The sequence below is a fragment of the Zingiber officinale genome, chromosome 4B (assembly GCF_018446385.1).
Source record: "Zingiber officinale cultivar Zhangliang chromosome 4B, Zo_v1.1, whole genome shotgun sequence".
NCBI classification, from domain to species: domain Eukaryota; kingdom Viridiplantae; phylum Streptophyta; class Magnoliopsida; order Zingiberales; family Zingiberaceae; genus Zingiber; species Zingiber officinale.
Genome location: NC_055993.1, coordinates 9195564 through 9210668, shown reverse-complemented (window position 1 = coordinate 9210668; position 15105 = coordinate 9195564). Strand labels below are relative to the sequence as shown.

Genomic DNA, 15105 nt, shown 5'->3' with positions numbered 1-15105 from the left:
AATTAAAAGAATATATATTCCAAAAGATTCGATATTCTGAATTTACTTTTATAATTTGAATATTATTAGTCGGATTGTGAGTAATGAACTTTGGCATATTCAATTAAACCAAATTCCCCAATCAGAAAACCAAGAACACAACATTGACAAGAACCAATTGGAAACCATAATAATCCCAAAATAAAACCATTGACAGGATTGAAATATAGAGTAATTCAGGAGCAACAAGATCACAGACCTACAAATAAAACATGGAACCAGTTTCGATTACACTGATAGAAGAAATAACTGATCAAAACCTTTAAGATCTCAACATTCGATGGAGCAAACACGCTCAGTCGCCCTTCCGCCGGAAGGAGCATCCCTCGGTGAGTCTTGCGCGGCCGCCAGTAGGTTGACAGAGCACTGTCTGGCAATTTCCGCAGACCACTACGGTCTGCGAGTGACTAAAAACAGTGGTTCTGCAAGGGAGAGAAAAAGATCAAATACGGTCCATGATATAATAACAGATCGAACCAAGAAACGTGGAGCCTTGATCTTACATGTTGAAGCAGCCTTGACACTTCACGTCCTACAATTTCAAAGAAAACCAAGTTAAGAGAGGTATAAAGTTGAGATTTTTACGGGTTAGAGACGTGCAATCACCATGAAGAAGGAATTGGGAGACTGGACAAGACGCTTCAGCTTGTGCCTCTTCTTTTCGAGCTCGGCCGGAGGGTTGAGAAGATCGATATCGTTGGGAAGAACCTAATCCACCGGAAACAAAGCGAACCAAAAGATCAAACACGATGACTCGAGGAAAACAAAAAAAGAACATAAAAAGAGATGGAATTTTGCCATTTTCGAAGAAAAAAAAGAGGAATTCTTGAAAGTAGTAGAGGCGGCGGCGGCGAGCGAGAAGCTTTCGAAGGTAGACGAGGAGGAAGAGCAACCCTAGAGAGTTTGTCGCAATAACGAAAGCGAATATATATATATATATATAATGAGAGTAGAGCTTCAGCCGTTGATCGAAATGTTTAATAATAAGCTGATCTGATCTCGTCCGTTAAAAGCACACTATCTATATGCAGATGAATTAGCCATTGATCATCTTTTCATGAAAAATTAATCTGATCTGGTCCGTTGAAAATATTTAACGATAGCCTGATTTGATATTGTCCATTAAACAAAGCCTGAATTGATGTGGTCCATTAAACAAAAATATGTTGAGAGTGGGATTTGAACCCACGCCCTTTCGGACCAGAACCTTAATCTGGCGCCTTAGACCAACTCGGCCATCTCAACATTGACATAATTGTTTCATATTAATTTTTTATAAATATATTAAATATTCTCATTATAAGTTGCTACATATCTTTTTTTAGTATAAATAATATTAATTAAAGAGGTAGTTGACATTTTCATAAAATTTTCTACTTTTTATTTTTTTAAAAAAAAAGGTAGACTTAGTAAAATATTTTTCTTGTGGCTTTATTTTCTAGGAACGTGAGTGGAGATGAAAAAAACTTACTTGGTAAGAACTTAGAAAATATTCGCTATAAATTTACTTTAATTCATGTTGTAATGTTTAAGACAAAGTTTTTTTATATTTCTAACTAATAAGATTATTAAATTAAAAAAAAAAATCTTCTGTTTTTTTACCCTCAAAAAACAACTATATTTGTTTTCTTTCCTTTAAATAAATAAAAAAAAAATAAAATATATATTTTATATTTTATATTTTTTCCGAATGAAAATTTTTAATCAACTTTCTTTTCTTAATATTTTATAAAAATGCACCTATAAGATAATTTTCAATAAAAAAGGTAAAATAATGGAAAAAAAAAAAGGCATGTGCTCCAATGAATTTCTCATGTAGATTTTGAGATTAAAAATTATTCACAAGAATTGCTGTGCATAATCCAAATTGACAAACAAACAATTCTAGTAATCACTTATACATCAATACCATTTACATATTATTCTTCACAACATGATATATATACCTCTATAAAGCACCAAAGCAATAGTGGAGTCCAAAGAAGGCTACATGGAAGTTGGTGATTTGTTGTTGATAAAAGCTAATGCTTCCTTTATGTGCTTTCCTCTCCTTGTTCCTCACTGTCACTTGTTTCTTTCTCAAGTCCCAAATAAAACTTGGGAGAAAGAATTACTGTAAAAAAAAAAAACTACCTTTCAGTTGGAGTACAAATTTTGATGTCCATGTGAAGAATTGCCAAGTAAACTTTTGTAGAAATTCATATTCTTAATGGATACCACAGGTGATATACTGTTTGGACAATAACACAGCAGTAACATTCACAAAACTCAGATGCACTGCCAAAGCTTTTGACAAGTGAAGATGTTGCGATCAAGAACAACAAGAAGCTTTGTGGAAACAAAAGACTATACATTGGTACGTAACGGCACCAGTTTCAACAAAAAAAAAAGTGGGACTTAGCTTGAAAGCTAGATAAGTATATCTTATAGCTACGCTACTGTCAGAAATTCTGTTCAGACTGCATCAGGGATGCTCCACCGAGGAGGGAGCGCATCAGGTTCAAGGTGCCATGAGCCTTGTGGGATCGCGTTGTTTTTAATATCGACTACATTGTACGCAGGGATTCTGTGAGAAAAGCTGAGCATTTCTACTCTGTTCAGTTGCTTTGTCAATTGGAAACCATCATCCAACTGCTTGGTGAAAAAGGTCATGTATCCATCCACCTCCACTAAGCTTCGTATGCTAATTCCACTCTCAGAGAAATCTGAAAGTATCTCCACCACTCGACATTTGTAATGGAGAAAATCTGAGCTTCTCCAACTCTTGTTCCAGTTTCTATACAAAGCCCAGATCTCACCTTCCTTGGGAAAAATTCTATAGAAGGACTTCTTTTTGCTTATATCAAAATTGACACGATGAGAAAACCTGGAAATGTCCAAATGAGCCTCCCTGCCAACTCGAAAAATACCACATGCACATGGTAAATTTTCTTCCACCCATCGAATTTCTTCATCAAGCATTGGATTTGGTTCTAAGAATGCCACACACATTGTGCATGGTGAAACGATATATGTTACCTTGGCATATGACCGAGGCATAGCATCCCTTTCATCATATACAGCCCAAACTTGGTCTACTTTGAAATCATTAGCAGACAACTTGGATTTGCAGTGTGGGACACTGGCATTTGACCCACCGGAATCTGTAGTCCTAGTAGGACTAGAGAACTGAGAAATACTGTATTTTTCCTTGATGCAGATTGCTTCATCAATGCAAACCTTCTTTCGTTGCTGATTAGCATCGTCTTCTGAAGATTCTCGCGTGCTCATTTTACTTTTGGAAGAACCACCAAAATCTAAATTACTTTCAGTAGTCATATTCCTTGTCTCTGACTGTGGTTGAGAAGATTCATTTTCTTCTGGCAATTTCAAATATAAACCATCACCGAAATTGGAACTCTCTTGGAATTTGACAGAGCCTGAGACATGCACCAAATTTTTCTTTTGTTGGTAATCAGTGGCATCTTCTGAAGCATCATTAGTTAATGTAGAAGAACCATTTTTGCTCCAAGTATTTTCTGAAACCTTGCTTTCAATGACCACTGGATGGCCAGCATCCATAAAGTAACTGGCCTTAAACTGAGAGTTTGATCTGCATGGAGCAGCACGAGAACCACTTCGTTTGGAATCAAAGACTGCTCGTTTAACAGGATTTGAAAGCACAGCATATGCCTCCTTCACAAAATTTAGTGCCAACTCTGTACCTGGCAAATCATTCTTAACACGATTCAGTTGTGATACAAGTATTGAATAGCGGGCATGTATCTCAGAAGGCTCGGGAGAAGGGCCAAGCTGTAAAATCAGGTACCAATCAATGCCATAAAGTGGGAGATAGCTCTCTGTCTCAGCATGGAAAAGAATATCACAGACCGCAAGCAATTCTGAGGCATGGTCAAACAATAAGGATGATTTCAAGGCTTCAAGAATAAGGGCCCTGGCACCACTATAATCTTTCTGATGGATTTTGTTGAAGATTGCACTTTTAGCATGACTAATCTCTGCATTATCACCAACCATTCTGCTTTCTAGAGAAAGAACAAAGTTACAACTGCTTATCCAACATGAAAAAACATATGCATGAATGTATTTGGAAACACTTAAAACCTGCGTGCGATATTTATTTTTTTTAAAAAAAAAAGTTGATTTTTATCAGGTATAAAATCTCAGTCTGTCACATATGGAAGCCATAACACAGTGTATTCAAACGAACTGCTCACACCTTTTCCTTTTCAAGCAAAAAATAAAACAATATTTATGTTAGTGTGTGCACTTATGTGCCAAGACATTCCTTATGTATTTTGTGGATAATTATTTCATAAAGGCAAGTATTTATCGTTAATCATTTACTTTTTTGTACGTATATGATTAATGATAAAGTTCCATGTATTAATGAGTATATTAATCTTAAAACAGTCTTGATCTAAGATATCTAGAGGAGACATGGATATTTAGATCAACGTTGAGTATGACTAGGTCGAGATAGACCAAGGAATGGATATCCAAGTTGTACTTGAGGTGCCTTGAGTTTAGAGGTACACTAGACACGTCCCACTTAAGAGGAGACCAGATATTAAGCATCATTGGTCATTCCTCTTATGAACGAGTGTAAATGATCTTTTGACTTGAGACCTTCATTTATTCTATGCGTGGAATTATGTACTTTGACGTCGTTAAAAGTAGTCTTTAATCAAATTATGATTAAAATGGTTGTTGGGTGTATAGCAAAGTGTAAAGAGAATAGTGTTGAGACAATAAAAGATTCATCACTATCTTGGATTAGGAGTTAACATACTGACCGCTTGATAGAGATATTAGTGACTCAAAATCCATGGCCATAAGAGAAATGATTTATCATTCGAGTGGAGTCTTATTATATCATGGAAATCAAGTAAAACAATTAATTTGGTAACGATGCATAATGTACCGAATTAATTAGGATATAGGCTACACAGTAATCAGTTCATGGTGGTTTATAGTTTAAGACTAATATTAATTTTATCACGTTGGGTGACTAAAAACTATTGATAGACGGTTACCTTAGTCTGTGTATAAATTTACACTGTCTTCGTATATAAAACCTAAAGAGTCACACGCATAGTACGGAGACATGAACATTATCTATAATTGATTATTTTAGTGGATACTAAAATTAATTAATAAGAATTAATTAGATTATTAATTAATTCTGAAATATTGGAAGCTAACATGGGTCAAGATCAAATATGGTTTTATTTGATTCAAAGAAGAGGGAGTAGAGAATTCGGATAGACACAATCCTTGTGATCCTTGGAAAATTTGAAGAGTCATAACTCTTCATCTTCCCTGAAGAATTAATGGAGGTCATAATTCTACTTAAATGAAGAATTAATGGAAGTCATAACTCTTCATCTTCCTAATTAATGGAAGACATAATTCTACTTAAATGAAGAATTAATGGAGACCTTAACTCTTCATCCTCCTTGGAGGCTATAAATAGCCACCCTTAGAAAGGTTGGAATGATGAGCTATTTTTCACTTCTCTCTTTCTTCCATCAAAAGATCGATAGTGCTTCCAAAAGATTTTGTCGATCCAAGAGGCTAGCACCTAACAGATCGTATCAAGTTCGTGATCTAGTGAGTGTGGATACCGCTAGAGGAGTCACACGTCGTGTGACTCCTATTTGTTTGTGATATCATTCACTCTATCGAGAATTGCAAGGTATGTTTTATTTCATGTTATTTTATTTAAAAATATATGTACCATGAAGAGATCCATGATTTAAGAGAAAATTGGATTTTAATATGTGTATTCCGCTGCACTCCGATTCCAATAATTTAGCATTCACCACAACATTAGATTTTTTTGGTAAAGAAGATTCAGAGCGTTATAAGATTAGTTGTGGAGGATCCAAATATTGTTCAAGTTTCAATAGTGTGCCCTGCTTCTGTACCAAACAGCGGCTCTATGGTGTAGAACGGGCAATACTGACCAATTCAATCAAGATAACTAAAAGCTTGTTTATCTGCCTAAAACTTATTTACTATTGCTCTATAAATATCCAGGTCAATAATGCAATAGTAAATAAGTTCAACTGCAATACTAGGCCTAAAGCGTGTGATCGGATAATGCAAGCATAACAAAAAAGGAAATTAAAAGGAAGCAAAATAATTCGTACAACCTGGCATACTAACACCTTTCAGAAAGAAGGATGTTTGACCTTGTGATTTGAGATCAATTGTTATAGTCCATATGAGCAATATGCATACAACAATTCACATTAATGTATGTTCAATTGCTGATGAAATAACTAAAAATTAGGCCAAAATCTTGGTTATCAGTCCAAATATTATGTTAACACCCAAATAAAATCTTTTAACTGATATTGATAACTTAGCATATAAGATAGGTGGAAATGTTTGTACTAGGATTTTAAGGGTAAGAAGAAATGTTCATATTCAACATACACAAACAAGCATGAAATTTTCTTGACTATAATTTACACCATCGGGAAAAATAGTACAAATACATATTCAACACACTAATTAAGAATATGCCACAAGTTCCACTTAGAAACTTGTTACACTGTAATGTTTACCTCACTCCTAGCACTTGTCACATTGTCAAGATCTGTTCTGGCATTGCAAAGGCAGAAGCAAGAGGTTAGCATGGGTTACAAGGGATATCAGCACAGCTATGCATGACCAAATATAAAAAGTTAATCAACCAAACTAAATTGATCACAATTTAGCTATTAATCTTTGAAATGTTAAAATATGAAATTTATTACAGATTGACAACTACACTTGCTTGCTAGATGCAGCTCTTTTCATAGCTGACTCTTGGTATCCCTTTTCCAATCAGTAGTGTTATGAACCAAAATGATTCTATCCCTTGTGAAGTATAACTTAAGAGCAAGATAATTGTGTATATTTTTCCTGGATGGCTAAGTATCAAACCGAGCTCAACCACTGGATAAAGGTATATTTTTTCCTACACATTTCTCACTTGTGAGCTTGCTCTAAAGGTCCCTTTCCATAGAGATTCTAACTACGCATCAATTTCAGAACATGGACACGGTGCAAGGAAACAGATAAGGAATAGGTCAAGACATATCAAAACGCATCGAATTTCAAACAAAATTCGTCATTTGGAAAAAGAATCTGAAATTTAGAAAGTCAATGTTCTAACCAGGTGACACCGCAGCGACTTTTCCCAAAAAGTAAAGCGGCAGAACGGAGAAGAGTTGCGACCTCCGGTCGACAGAAAGCTCGAAGAAGAGGAAGCCGCGGCTGGAGGCGGAGGGAGACGGGTGGGGAAATGGGATTAGGGGACGGAAAGTGTTCCCTGTAATTCAGTCATTCGGTACACGTGATTATTAAAGAACCATAAATGAACTAATTTTATTTAATCTTATTTATTAAAAAAATTAACGCAAAGTGTTCCCTGTATAATATTAATATTATTGTTATGCTTATAATTTAAGTAATACGTAATATAGTAAATTTGTAATCATAAAATTCTATAATATTTTATATATTTAAATAAAAATTATTTTTTAAAGGACAAAATACCTTTTAACTCCCTCTATTTTCTCTAAGTAGCATTTTACTTCTCTATATTTTAAAAATATCATTTAATCTATTTTGACTAAAGTCAAATGTGAAAAAAAATATAAAAATAATTATGTCCTTGTCCTTCCTTTATTTATATCTGAACTAATTCTTCACTTTTTTTTTTTTTTGATATTTGAATTAATTTTAGATAATTTAATGTTCATATTTTTAACATATGTATAGTTTGATTTACTAATTAAAATCAATAAATTATAAATAACTATTAATAATATATAAAAATTAATACTTAATTAATTATATGAATAAAATAAAATCAAATAGTTTAAAATGACTGCGCAACTTTAAATACAATATCAACCCTCAACTGAGGGGTTTTACTTTGTCGAAATCGAACCAAATCATAAACTACAAATCTGAGTGCGTGATGAAGGACAGCATACTCCTCCGAAAATATATGTAATTATTTTCTATATCAATTCATTATATCTTTTTCTCTTAATATTATAAAAAAAATCAAAAACATAAAAATATAATTATCTTTTATAAGTTTTTTCACATTTGACATTAGTAGAAGGGGTTAAAGGGAAAGGTATTTTTCCCTTTTAAAAAACCTAATTTAGTAGATGAATGTAACTTACGAACGAGAAATTATTTAATCGTGGAGAATAAATTAAAATAGAACATTCTTTGCAATTCAATAACAATTTGGAAGAAAATAACAACAAATTTACATGCATGCAATTATCTCCATTCTACCGAAAGATCGATGAAACGAAACGGTCGAGCTCTCTTGCGATCAACGGATTCGATTTAATGTCTTCATCCTCCATCATGGCTTCCACCACCTCCTTCGACACCACGCATCGTCCCTCCCCCGTCAGCTTCTCTTGCACCGGCGTTGATCCGATGAGAACCTGAACCTTTTGCTCCACCTTACTGGGAGCATTCCATTCCTACATCATTTTATTCTCTATTTTATTTTCACAATCTGATTAGATAGATAATTAATCACTAAAATTCATTAGATTTTAGGAAGAAAAACAAAAAAGAATACGTACGAACCATGAGCCCCAGCAGTCCGACCTGCGCCTGCAGGAACTTGATGTACTCGTACGCCGCCTGAAACATCTCCGCCGTGCTCATCCTGCTCCCGCCGGGAACCAGCTTCCCCAGCCCCCGCGTCTTCTCGCTGATCCGCTTACGCCGCACTCGCGCCGCTATGCTCTGCGGCGACAAGCCATTCCCTGCCTTCCTATCCCTGTAGGAGGACTCCGGTAGAGGAGGCGGAAGTGGCGGATCCATGAGATCCGGAAACACCTCCAGTGCAGGAAGTACCGGAAGGAAGCAGGAGTCGGGGAACCGTCCAGGGCCGAGATGGAACTCGGCGGCGCCGTCGGTGGTGGGAAGAGCGGGCTCGATTCTGTCCGCCACAGGATCGACGAGTCCGGGAAGGCGATTTTCGTCGCCGTCGGAGAAGAAAGCGCGGATGGTGGCGTCCAATTCGGAGTGGCTGTTGACGGCGTCGAGGTCGAAATACTGATCCGCAGTCTCCATGATTTGCATCACACGAACCAAGAAAACAGAGTAATATATATATCGCATACGATAAAAATACTCAATTTAACTCATTCTTTGTTTATAACTATTTATTATCCCTCTTGCAAACTTGATCTGATTGAATGGCCTTGACAAACGAGAGAGGAGGACAGGTGAAATGATTTTATGGAAGTTAGAGGGTTAAATTGTACTTTTCAAAATATTTGGTACTGTAATAAATGAAAGAACTGGGAGGGGAGTGAAATATGTTCTCTTCCTATTTTCCTTCCCTTGAGCACGGATCACGGACCCACGTTCCCGGAAAACTCGGTCAACGATTCGCAAGCCGGGTAATGGCACGGTTCTTGTCCTAATCCGGTTCGCTAGCCGAATCGGTTCGAGTGTGGCTGCGGTTCACTGCCCGAATCTTGCGCCGCCATCGACCGTGACAGAGTGAGCGCAGTGAGCAAGTCCTCTTCTCCATTGCTTACAGGTTTGACATTTACTTACTTATTTATGTAGATTATATAGTATTTTGTTGTATCTATGTCTAATCCCATAGCAGTGAGCTAAAAAGATCATTGTATATCTGTACAACATTGTAGGCATTCCATAGAGGAAGAATGTACAACAAAGCCGACCATCCTGCATTTGAACCAATCCAATGATCAAACTCTGACATTGTGAAATGAACACACCTTGAAGAAAACCCTAAGAAGAAGACTGGTGGCACTGGCCTCTGCTTCTCCACTAGGTTTCGGAGATAAACTAGGGGTTTGCTTCACTCTCAGAATTGTCTGCCCTATCTGTCTCCTTATGCAATCTATGGTCTTGGCATCAACACGATTGCTTGCCGTCTCCGAAACATAGAAAGTGTCGAACGCCTTGCCGCCATCCGTTGCTATCGCTGCTCTTCGGATGCACAGGCCATACTCGCGAAACACCCGAGTGATATCCGATAAAAGCCCAATCCTGTCGTCAGCGTGCAGCTCCAGTTCTAGTCCCTTAATTCAAGACGTACGGGATTCAAGTTCAACCAAGTTCAGAGAAGCTAATCATGATCACTTGTGAGATAGATAGACAGATAGATAGTGCACTTAGTTTCCAATACCTCAGATACTCGTCTCTCGATAGCTGCCTCAAGACACCGTATGATTTGATGCTGTTCGGTTTCTGAACTCACCGAGTGGCCATCGCTGTGCCGCAAATAGAATTCCTGGTGCAAACGGTAGATTTTAGTAGAAGGAAATAAGTTCGGATTTAAATATTTATTGCATAGTTTGAATCAAATGTTTACTGATGATATGTCTACCTGATAGGCTTCGCTCCTTGTTGCATCAATGGAGGCATGGAACACCAAATAGTGCATATCAGAGAGCGTACAAAGAGTATCAAATAGAAGCTTTGGTCGATCCTTGGACCTCAACATGACTACCGTGTAGTGCCTGTCCACGCAATTGGTAACGGTGACTTGTGACCTTGATTTCTTAGGTCCTTTTGCCACTCCAGTTTGCTCGTAATCGCGGTCGTCGAACATCAACCGGTGCAGCCTCCTCTCGGTGTGGGCAAGACCCTCGGAGACCACCATCTTGGCTCTACTAGTGTGGCTGTCACCCTTGAGGACGTTGTACAAGAGGTCTTTGATTCTCGACAATCGGTTTCGATCCTCGATGGCCTGAAGGGTGGACTCATCGGCGACTTGGATTACGGCGGCAGCTCGGGTGTTATGGGTCCATACCTCAGCTTTCACTACATTGCAGTGCAGGTCTTTGAGGACGGCGCAGACCTCCGATAGAAGACCTGGTCTGTCATTCCCAGTTAGCTCGATCAAAGTGAAATCCTTTGAGGGAAGGATGTCAACTGAACTAGGGAGCGAAGTGATGGAACAAGCACTCGACTCGAGTGCCTGCATTCGAATCATAGTTTCAGATCGAAATCAGAAGAACCAACAATTGTATTGCTCTTGGAAAGTTCAGTAATTAAGAACATAAGAGTATCCTTACTGTTTTCAAATAATTGAGGGTCTTATGGTCCTGAAGCTTGTTTCCCGCTCCATCAGTGACATTGAAGACTGAAATTTGAGATGAATCAGTAAAATGGATAGGTGAAATAAGGGTCGAGGTAATAATTAAGAAGAATCAGTGATAGAACTAATTACCAAACATGAACCAGCTTGCATCAGAAGTTATGTAGGCCTTCTTGATGACAAGGTTTAGATCAGTAAGGACTTGAACAAGCTCAAGAAGGATCCCATGTTTACACACACAATCGACCTAGGGAATAAAACAATCTTGTACGTGAAGAATTCCAGAAAAAATTAAAATAAAAGGTAGAAGAAATTTAATCCTTTACTTGGACAATTGTAGCGTGATCACAAGCATCATTGTCTATTCCAACCCTGCAAGGTTATTTGGATTGGATGGGATCAAAACTTCATTAAACAAAAACATTAATATTAAAAGACAGGGGAAGATCAGTGTAAAATAAAAACAGGGCAAGGTGTCCTATCTTTGAGATTGTTAAATTTCTGAATTGACACTTTATCGTTTCAAGATTTTTTTTTAAAAAAAAATAAGGAACTCCAGATTCTGAAAGTGGAACAGAGTAAATGGAAGACAAAAATTAGAAACCTTGAAATTTTACCTTGGAGAATTCATCTTCCTGATGAGCTTCGCGTATTCATCATCATCCACCTGCCCTTCTTGATACCTCTCGCTCCCCATCAAGAGCAGAGGCCTCAGAACCCTAAAAATCGAAAGCAAACAACACCAACAACGAGATGGACCGATCGATGGACTCACCGATCCGAAGAGATGACGAGAGATTGAATGGATCGAAAGAAGGCAAAGATAGACGTCTCTTTTTTCTGTAGGAGAAGGAAGAGGCGGAGAGCATGGAAGCTTAAGCCGTTTAAAACCGCTCTTTTATAGCACATTGCGGCGGTCGCTGCCCGTTTGCCAGCAACCGGATTTACTCGTGGAATGTCGCGCCGACGTGGAAGCTTCCCATTGGGCGACATATCTTGCCGAGAATCTCGTCGCTGCCCGCATGAGTAAAATGCAGAAGCGAGTTCCAGACTCGTTTAACTCGTTCCTCCGTGGCCTTCTCCGTCGGCCCCTGACTCGGTTGACTCGCCCGATTAGTTGCCTTTTTTAGGTGCCGGAATCGACGTTAGAGGGTGACGTGTCGTGCTGCCAGGGCCATGTCTTTCCCGATTTAGCTGGCTATTTTGAATGTGATGTTGGAATTGTGGGAGTGAATCACGTGGATAAATGGAACGGGTCGAAATCGAATTAGTGGCTAAATTAAATTGAAGTCAAATCAAAATCTCACTGTTTATTGTGGTTCCATTTTCTTGGAATTAAACGGAATTTTTTATTTATCATCATTTAAGTAGAAATAAAGCGGGACAAAGAACCTTCGTTTAGGGAGGAATCTTGATGAGGTTGGATTCAAACACAAAGAATCCACGCAAATGTCTTCACTCGGTTGGTTGCTTGAGGAATATGAATCACACAAATCTACTCATTTGTACCTTTTTCATTCCTTTATTTATTCTCATTGTTATAATTGTTAAGAGTTAATTGACTTAATAATAATAAATACATTTTACTTATTTATATATCTAAATTCTATTACATTATTTTTTTTTAAAAAAAAATCTCTCTCATAATCGTTATCCCAACATTACGTTATGTGATGATTCACAATGTGGGCCTTCTTTAAAGCATGTAGGCATTCTTCCACTTTATTCCTCTAATAATGATTCTCCAACGCCATCAAGATACGATAACCCATGAAGCAACAAATGCTAGAGAATATATTCCAAATATCTAAAACTTGATGATGTGGCTTGATGTATTCTCTAGATTTGCATCCAAATATACTTGAAGCCAATCTACGCGAGAATCATACTATTTATGGTTGACTCGAGTTGGGAGCATTAGATTCTAATAATAACAAGGTGTTTCTTGTTTCTTTTCCACTCGCCCACTTATAATTATTCCCTTCCAACAATATAGGTGAGATTCAATTGCACGTCAAAAGAATCATTAAAATAATTATTTAGAAAATAATTTCACTTATGAATACCGTACCTAAAATTCCATATATGATAACAATTCATCATCTCTAGATTTGAAATATATATATTAAAATTTTAGTGCACAGCAAGAAAAAGATGTGCCAATATGATATTAATTGATATAGTTAGTGGAGTGGAAAAGAAAATCTATTGCTAAGATGAAATATTCTTGAATCTTAAATGATCTATTTTTCTTTTCATCGTGAGCTAGAGTTTAATTAATTGAGCCCCCACCGTTGGAAGTGACGATAGCTAGACTTGCATCATTTTTATCCAGGGGCAACATGATATATTATTTAACACCATAGTTAATTATAATAGATGCTATTTTATGAGTCCTTCAGTTTCAATAAATTGGGAAAAGAAATCATGTAAGTTATTTTTTTATGATTTCATGTGGATCGATCCACATACAATTATGATCGTGCTTTACTGTATCCATGATTCAAAGCTATCAAAGAAAAAAAAGGGAAGTCATTTTGACTATTTTTTGTTTAAAAAAAAAACAAAAACAGTATTTAAGCAACATAGCTATATAATCCATGAAAAAGAAATATGCTAAAATTCAGTTGCAAACTAAAGAATCCGATCCTTTATTCTGGGGTATCTTAGTGAGTGTTTATGTTGGTATCTTAGCCAAAACGAGTTATAGCATCTTATCCCAACAACCAACGGCATAGTGCAACCTCATCATAATCATAATTATAATCATTGTTACTACTTCTATATGCAATTTCTTAAACAATAAGAATCGACAAGTAGAACATAATAATTTTTCAATTTCAATTCCTCATTTTTAAAATATATAGTCTATTTATAAGTTACTTATATAACTCATGACAAAAATACTAATTCCATAATTCTATCTTAGGACATAGTTGAGCTGATCACTATGTGATAGATTTATAGAAATGGACAAGGAGTTGATTCTTGACCAAGCCGATGAAAAATAGCCTCCAACGTAGTGTCTTGTTAGGTTTCTTGATTTACCTTTATGTGGATAGCTATGGGACCAACTATATGAGGTGCTCAAATAAGCGTATGACATTTTGTAGAAAAACTAACTCTATAATTCTACCCCGCTAACGCAACTTGTGTAAATATATTAAACGCAAACATTTTTTCCTTTAACTACTAAATACCATTACTACCACTAATTGTCACCTCATTAACCTACTAACTCAATTATTAATTTTGAATTATTTTATCAACACTCCCCCTTGATTCAAAATTACAAATGATCCGGTAGTAATAGCAGGGGGCCCCGCCCTGTGAAGTCAACGCCACGTGGAAGCCACAGTGGCAGTCGTCCATCCGAAGGGGGACGGGTCCGGCCGGACGTCCTGAGAAGGCCGGGACCAATCGGACGGCCGAAGGGGGCAGGGTCCGACCGGACGTCCGGACGGACGAGGGAATCGAACGCCCGGAGGGGGATGGGTCCGATCGGTTTGCCGACCGGAAGATATACGGCTGATGGTTAAAGGCGCCCTGTCGAAATCAGGGTTCCGGCGCTCAGGGGGAAAGATCGCAGGGAAGAGCGGACTGCACGCTCGGCCAATGCCATAAGGTAACATACTGCTAATGGTCTCCACAAAGCACGTGATGGAGAATCTCCCCAAGTAAATCACCGCATACGTCCGGCCGGATGTTGAAGGAGCTGGTCGACCGGACGACAGATCTGGAGCAAAGGGGAAAAGGTCAAGGGACGTCTTTTTCTGACAGCAGGTATGTCTCACACGCAAGCCATGCTCCAAATCTTATGACAGGAGATTTCGCTGTCCCATCGAGGACATGCTTGGACTGTAGCAGTATGGGTTAGGGAAGCTCACTGACAAGCCCTTACTGGGGTATGGGCAATGGACACGTGTACACCTCGGTAAGTGTACACTCAC

General features: G+C 37.6%; 4 protein-coding genes and 1 non-coding gene across 5 annotated transcripts; all 5 read right to left on the bottom strand.

Annotated features, from left to right (window-relative positions):
- Nucleotides 1-143: 143 nt before the first annotated feature.
- On the bottom strand, nt 144-962 carry LOC121977368 (40S ribosomal protein S27-2-like). The gene is made up of 4 exons (XM_042529959.1): nt 838-962; nt 646-747; nt 543-571; nt 144-461 (listed from the first exon to the last, which is right to left on the bottom strand). The coding sequence occupies exons 1-4, from the start codon at nt 838-840 to the stop codon at nt 335-337; spliced, it is 261 nt and encodes an 86-aa protein (XP_042385893.1). The 5' UTR covers nt 841-962; the 3' UTR covers nt 144-334.
- A 241-nt stretch (nt 963-1203) lies between these two features.
- Nucleotides 1204-1284, bottom strand: TRNAL-AAG. Its single transcript has one exon. It is a non-coding gene; the product is annotated as a tRNA-Leu (tRNA).
- A 682-nt stretch (nt 1285-1966) lies between these two features.
- LOC121974669 lies at nt 1967-7361 on the bottom strand. The gene is made up of 2 exons (XM_042525822.1): nt 7208-7361; nt 1967-4064 (listed from the first exon to the last, which is right to left on the bottom strand). Exon 2 carries the CDS (start codon nt 4054-4056, stop codon nt 2494-2496), a length of 1563 nt encoding a protein of 520 aa, XP_042381756.1. The 5' UTR covers nt 4057-4064; nt 7208-7361; the 3' UTR covers nt 1967-2493.
- A 984-nt stretch (nt 7362-8345) lies between these two features.
- On the bottom strand, nt 8346-9147 carry LOC121978089 (transcription factor bHLH52-like). The gene is made up of 2 exons (XM_042530471.1): nt 8656-9147; nt 8346-8546 (listed from the first exon to the last, which is right to left on the bottom strand). The coding sequence occupies exons 1-2, from the start codon at nt 9145-9147 to the stop codon at nt 8346-8348; spliced, it is 693 nt and encodes a 230-aa protein (XP_042386405.1).
- Nucleotides 9148-9715: 568 nt separating this feature from the next.
- On the bottom strand, nt 9716-12009 carry LOC121974668 (ACT domain-containing protein ACR6-like). The gene is made up of 7 exons (XM_042525821.1): nt 11773-12009; nt 11482-11527; nt 11288-11402; nt 11133-11200; nt 10442-11035; nt 10241-10345; nt 9716-10133 (listed from the first exon to the last, which is right to left on the bottom strand). The coding sequence occupies exons 1-7, from the start codon at nt 11850-11852 to the stop codon at nt 9798-9800; spliced, it is 1344 nt and encodes a 447-aa protein (XP_042381755.1). The 5' UTR covers nt 11853-12009; the 3' UTR covers nt 9716-9797.
- Between the last annotated feature and the right edge of the window lie 3096 nt (nt 12010-15105).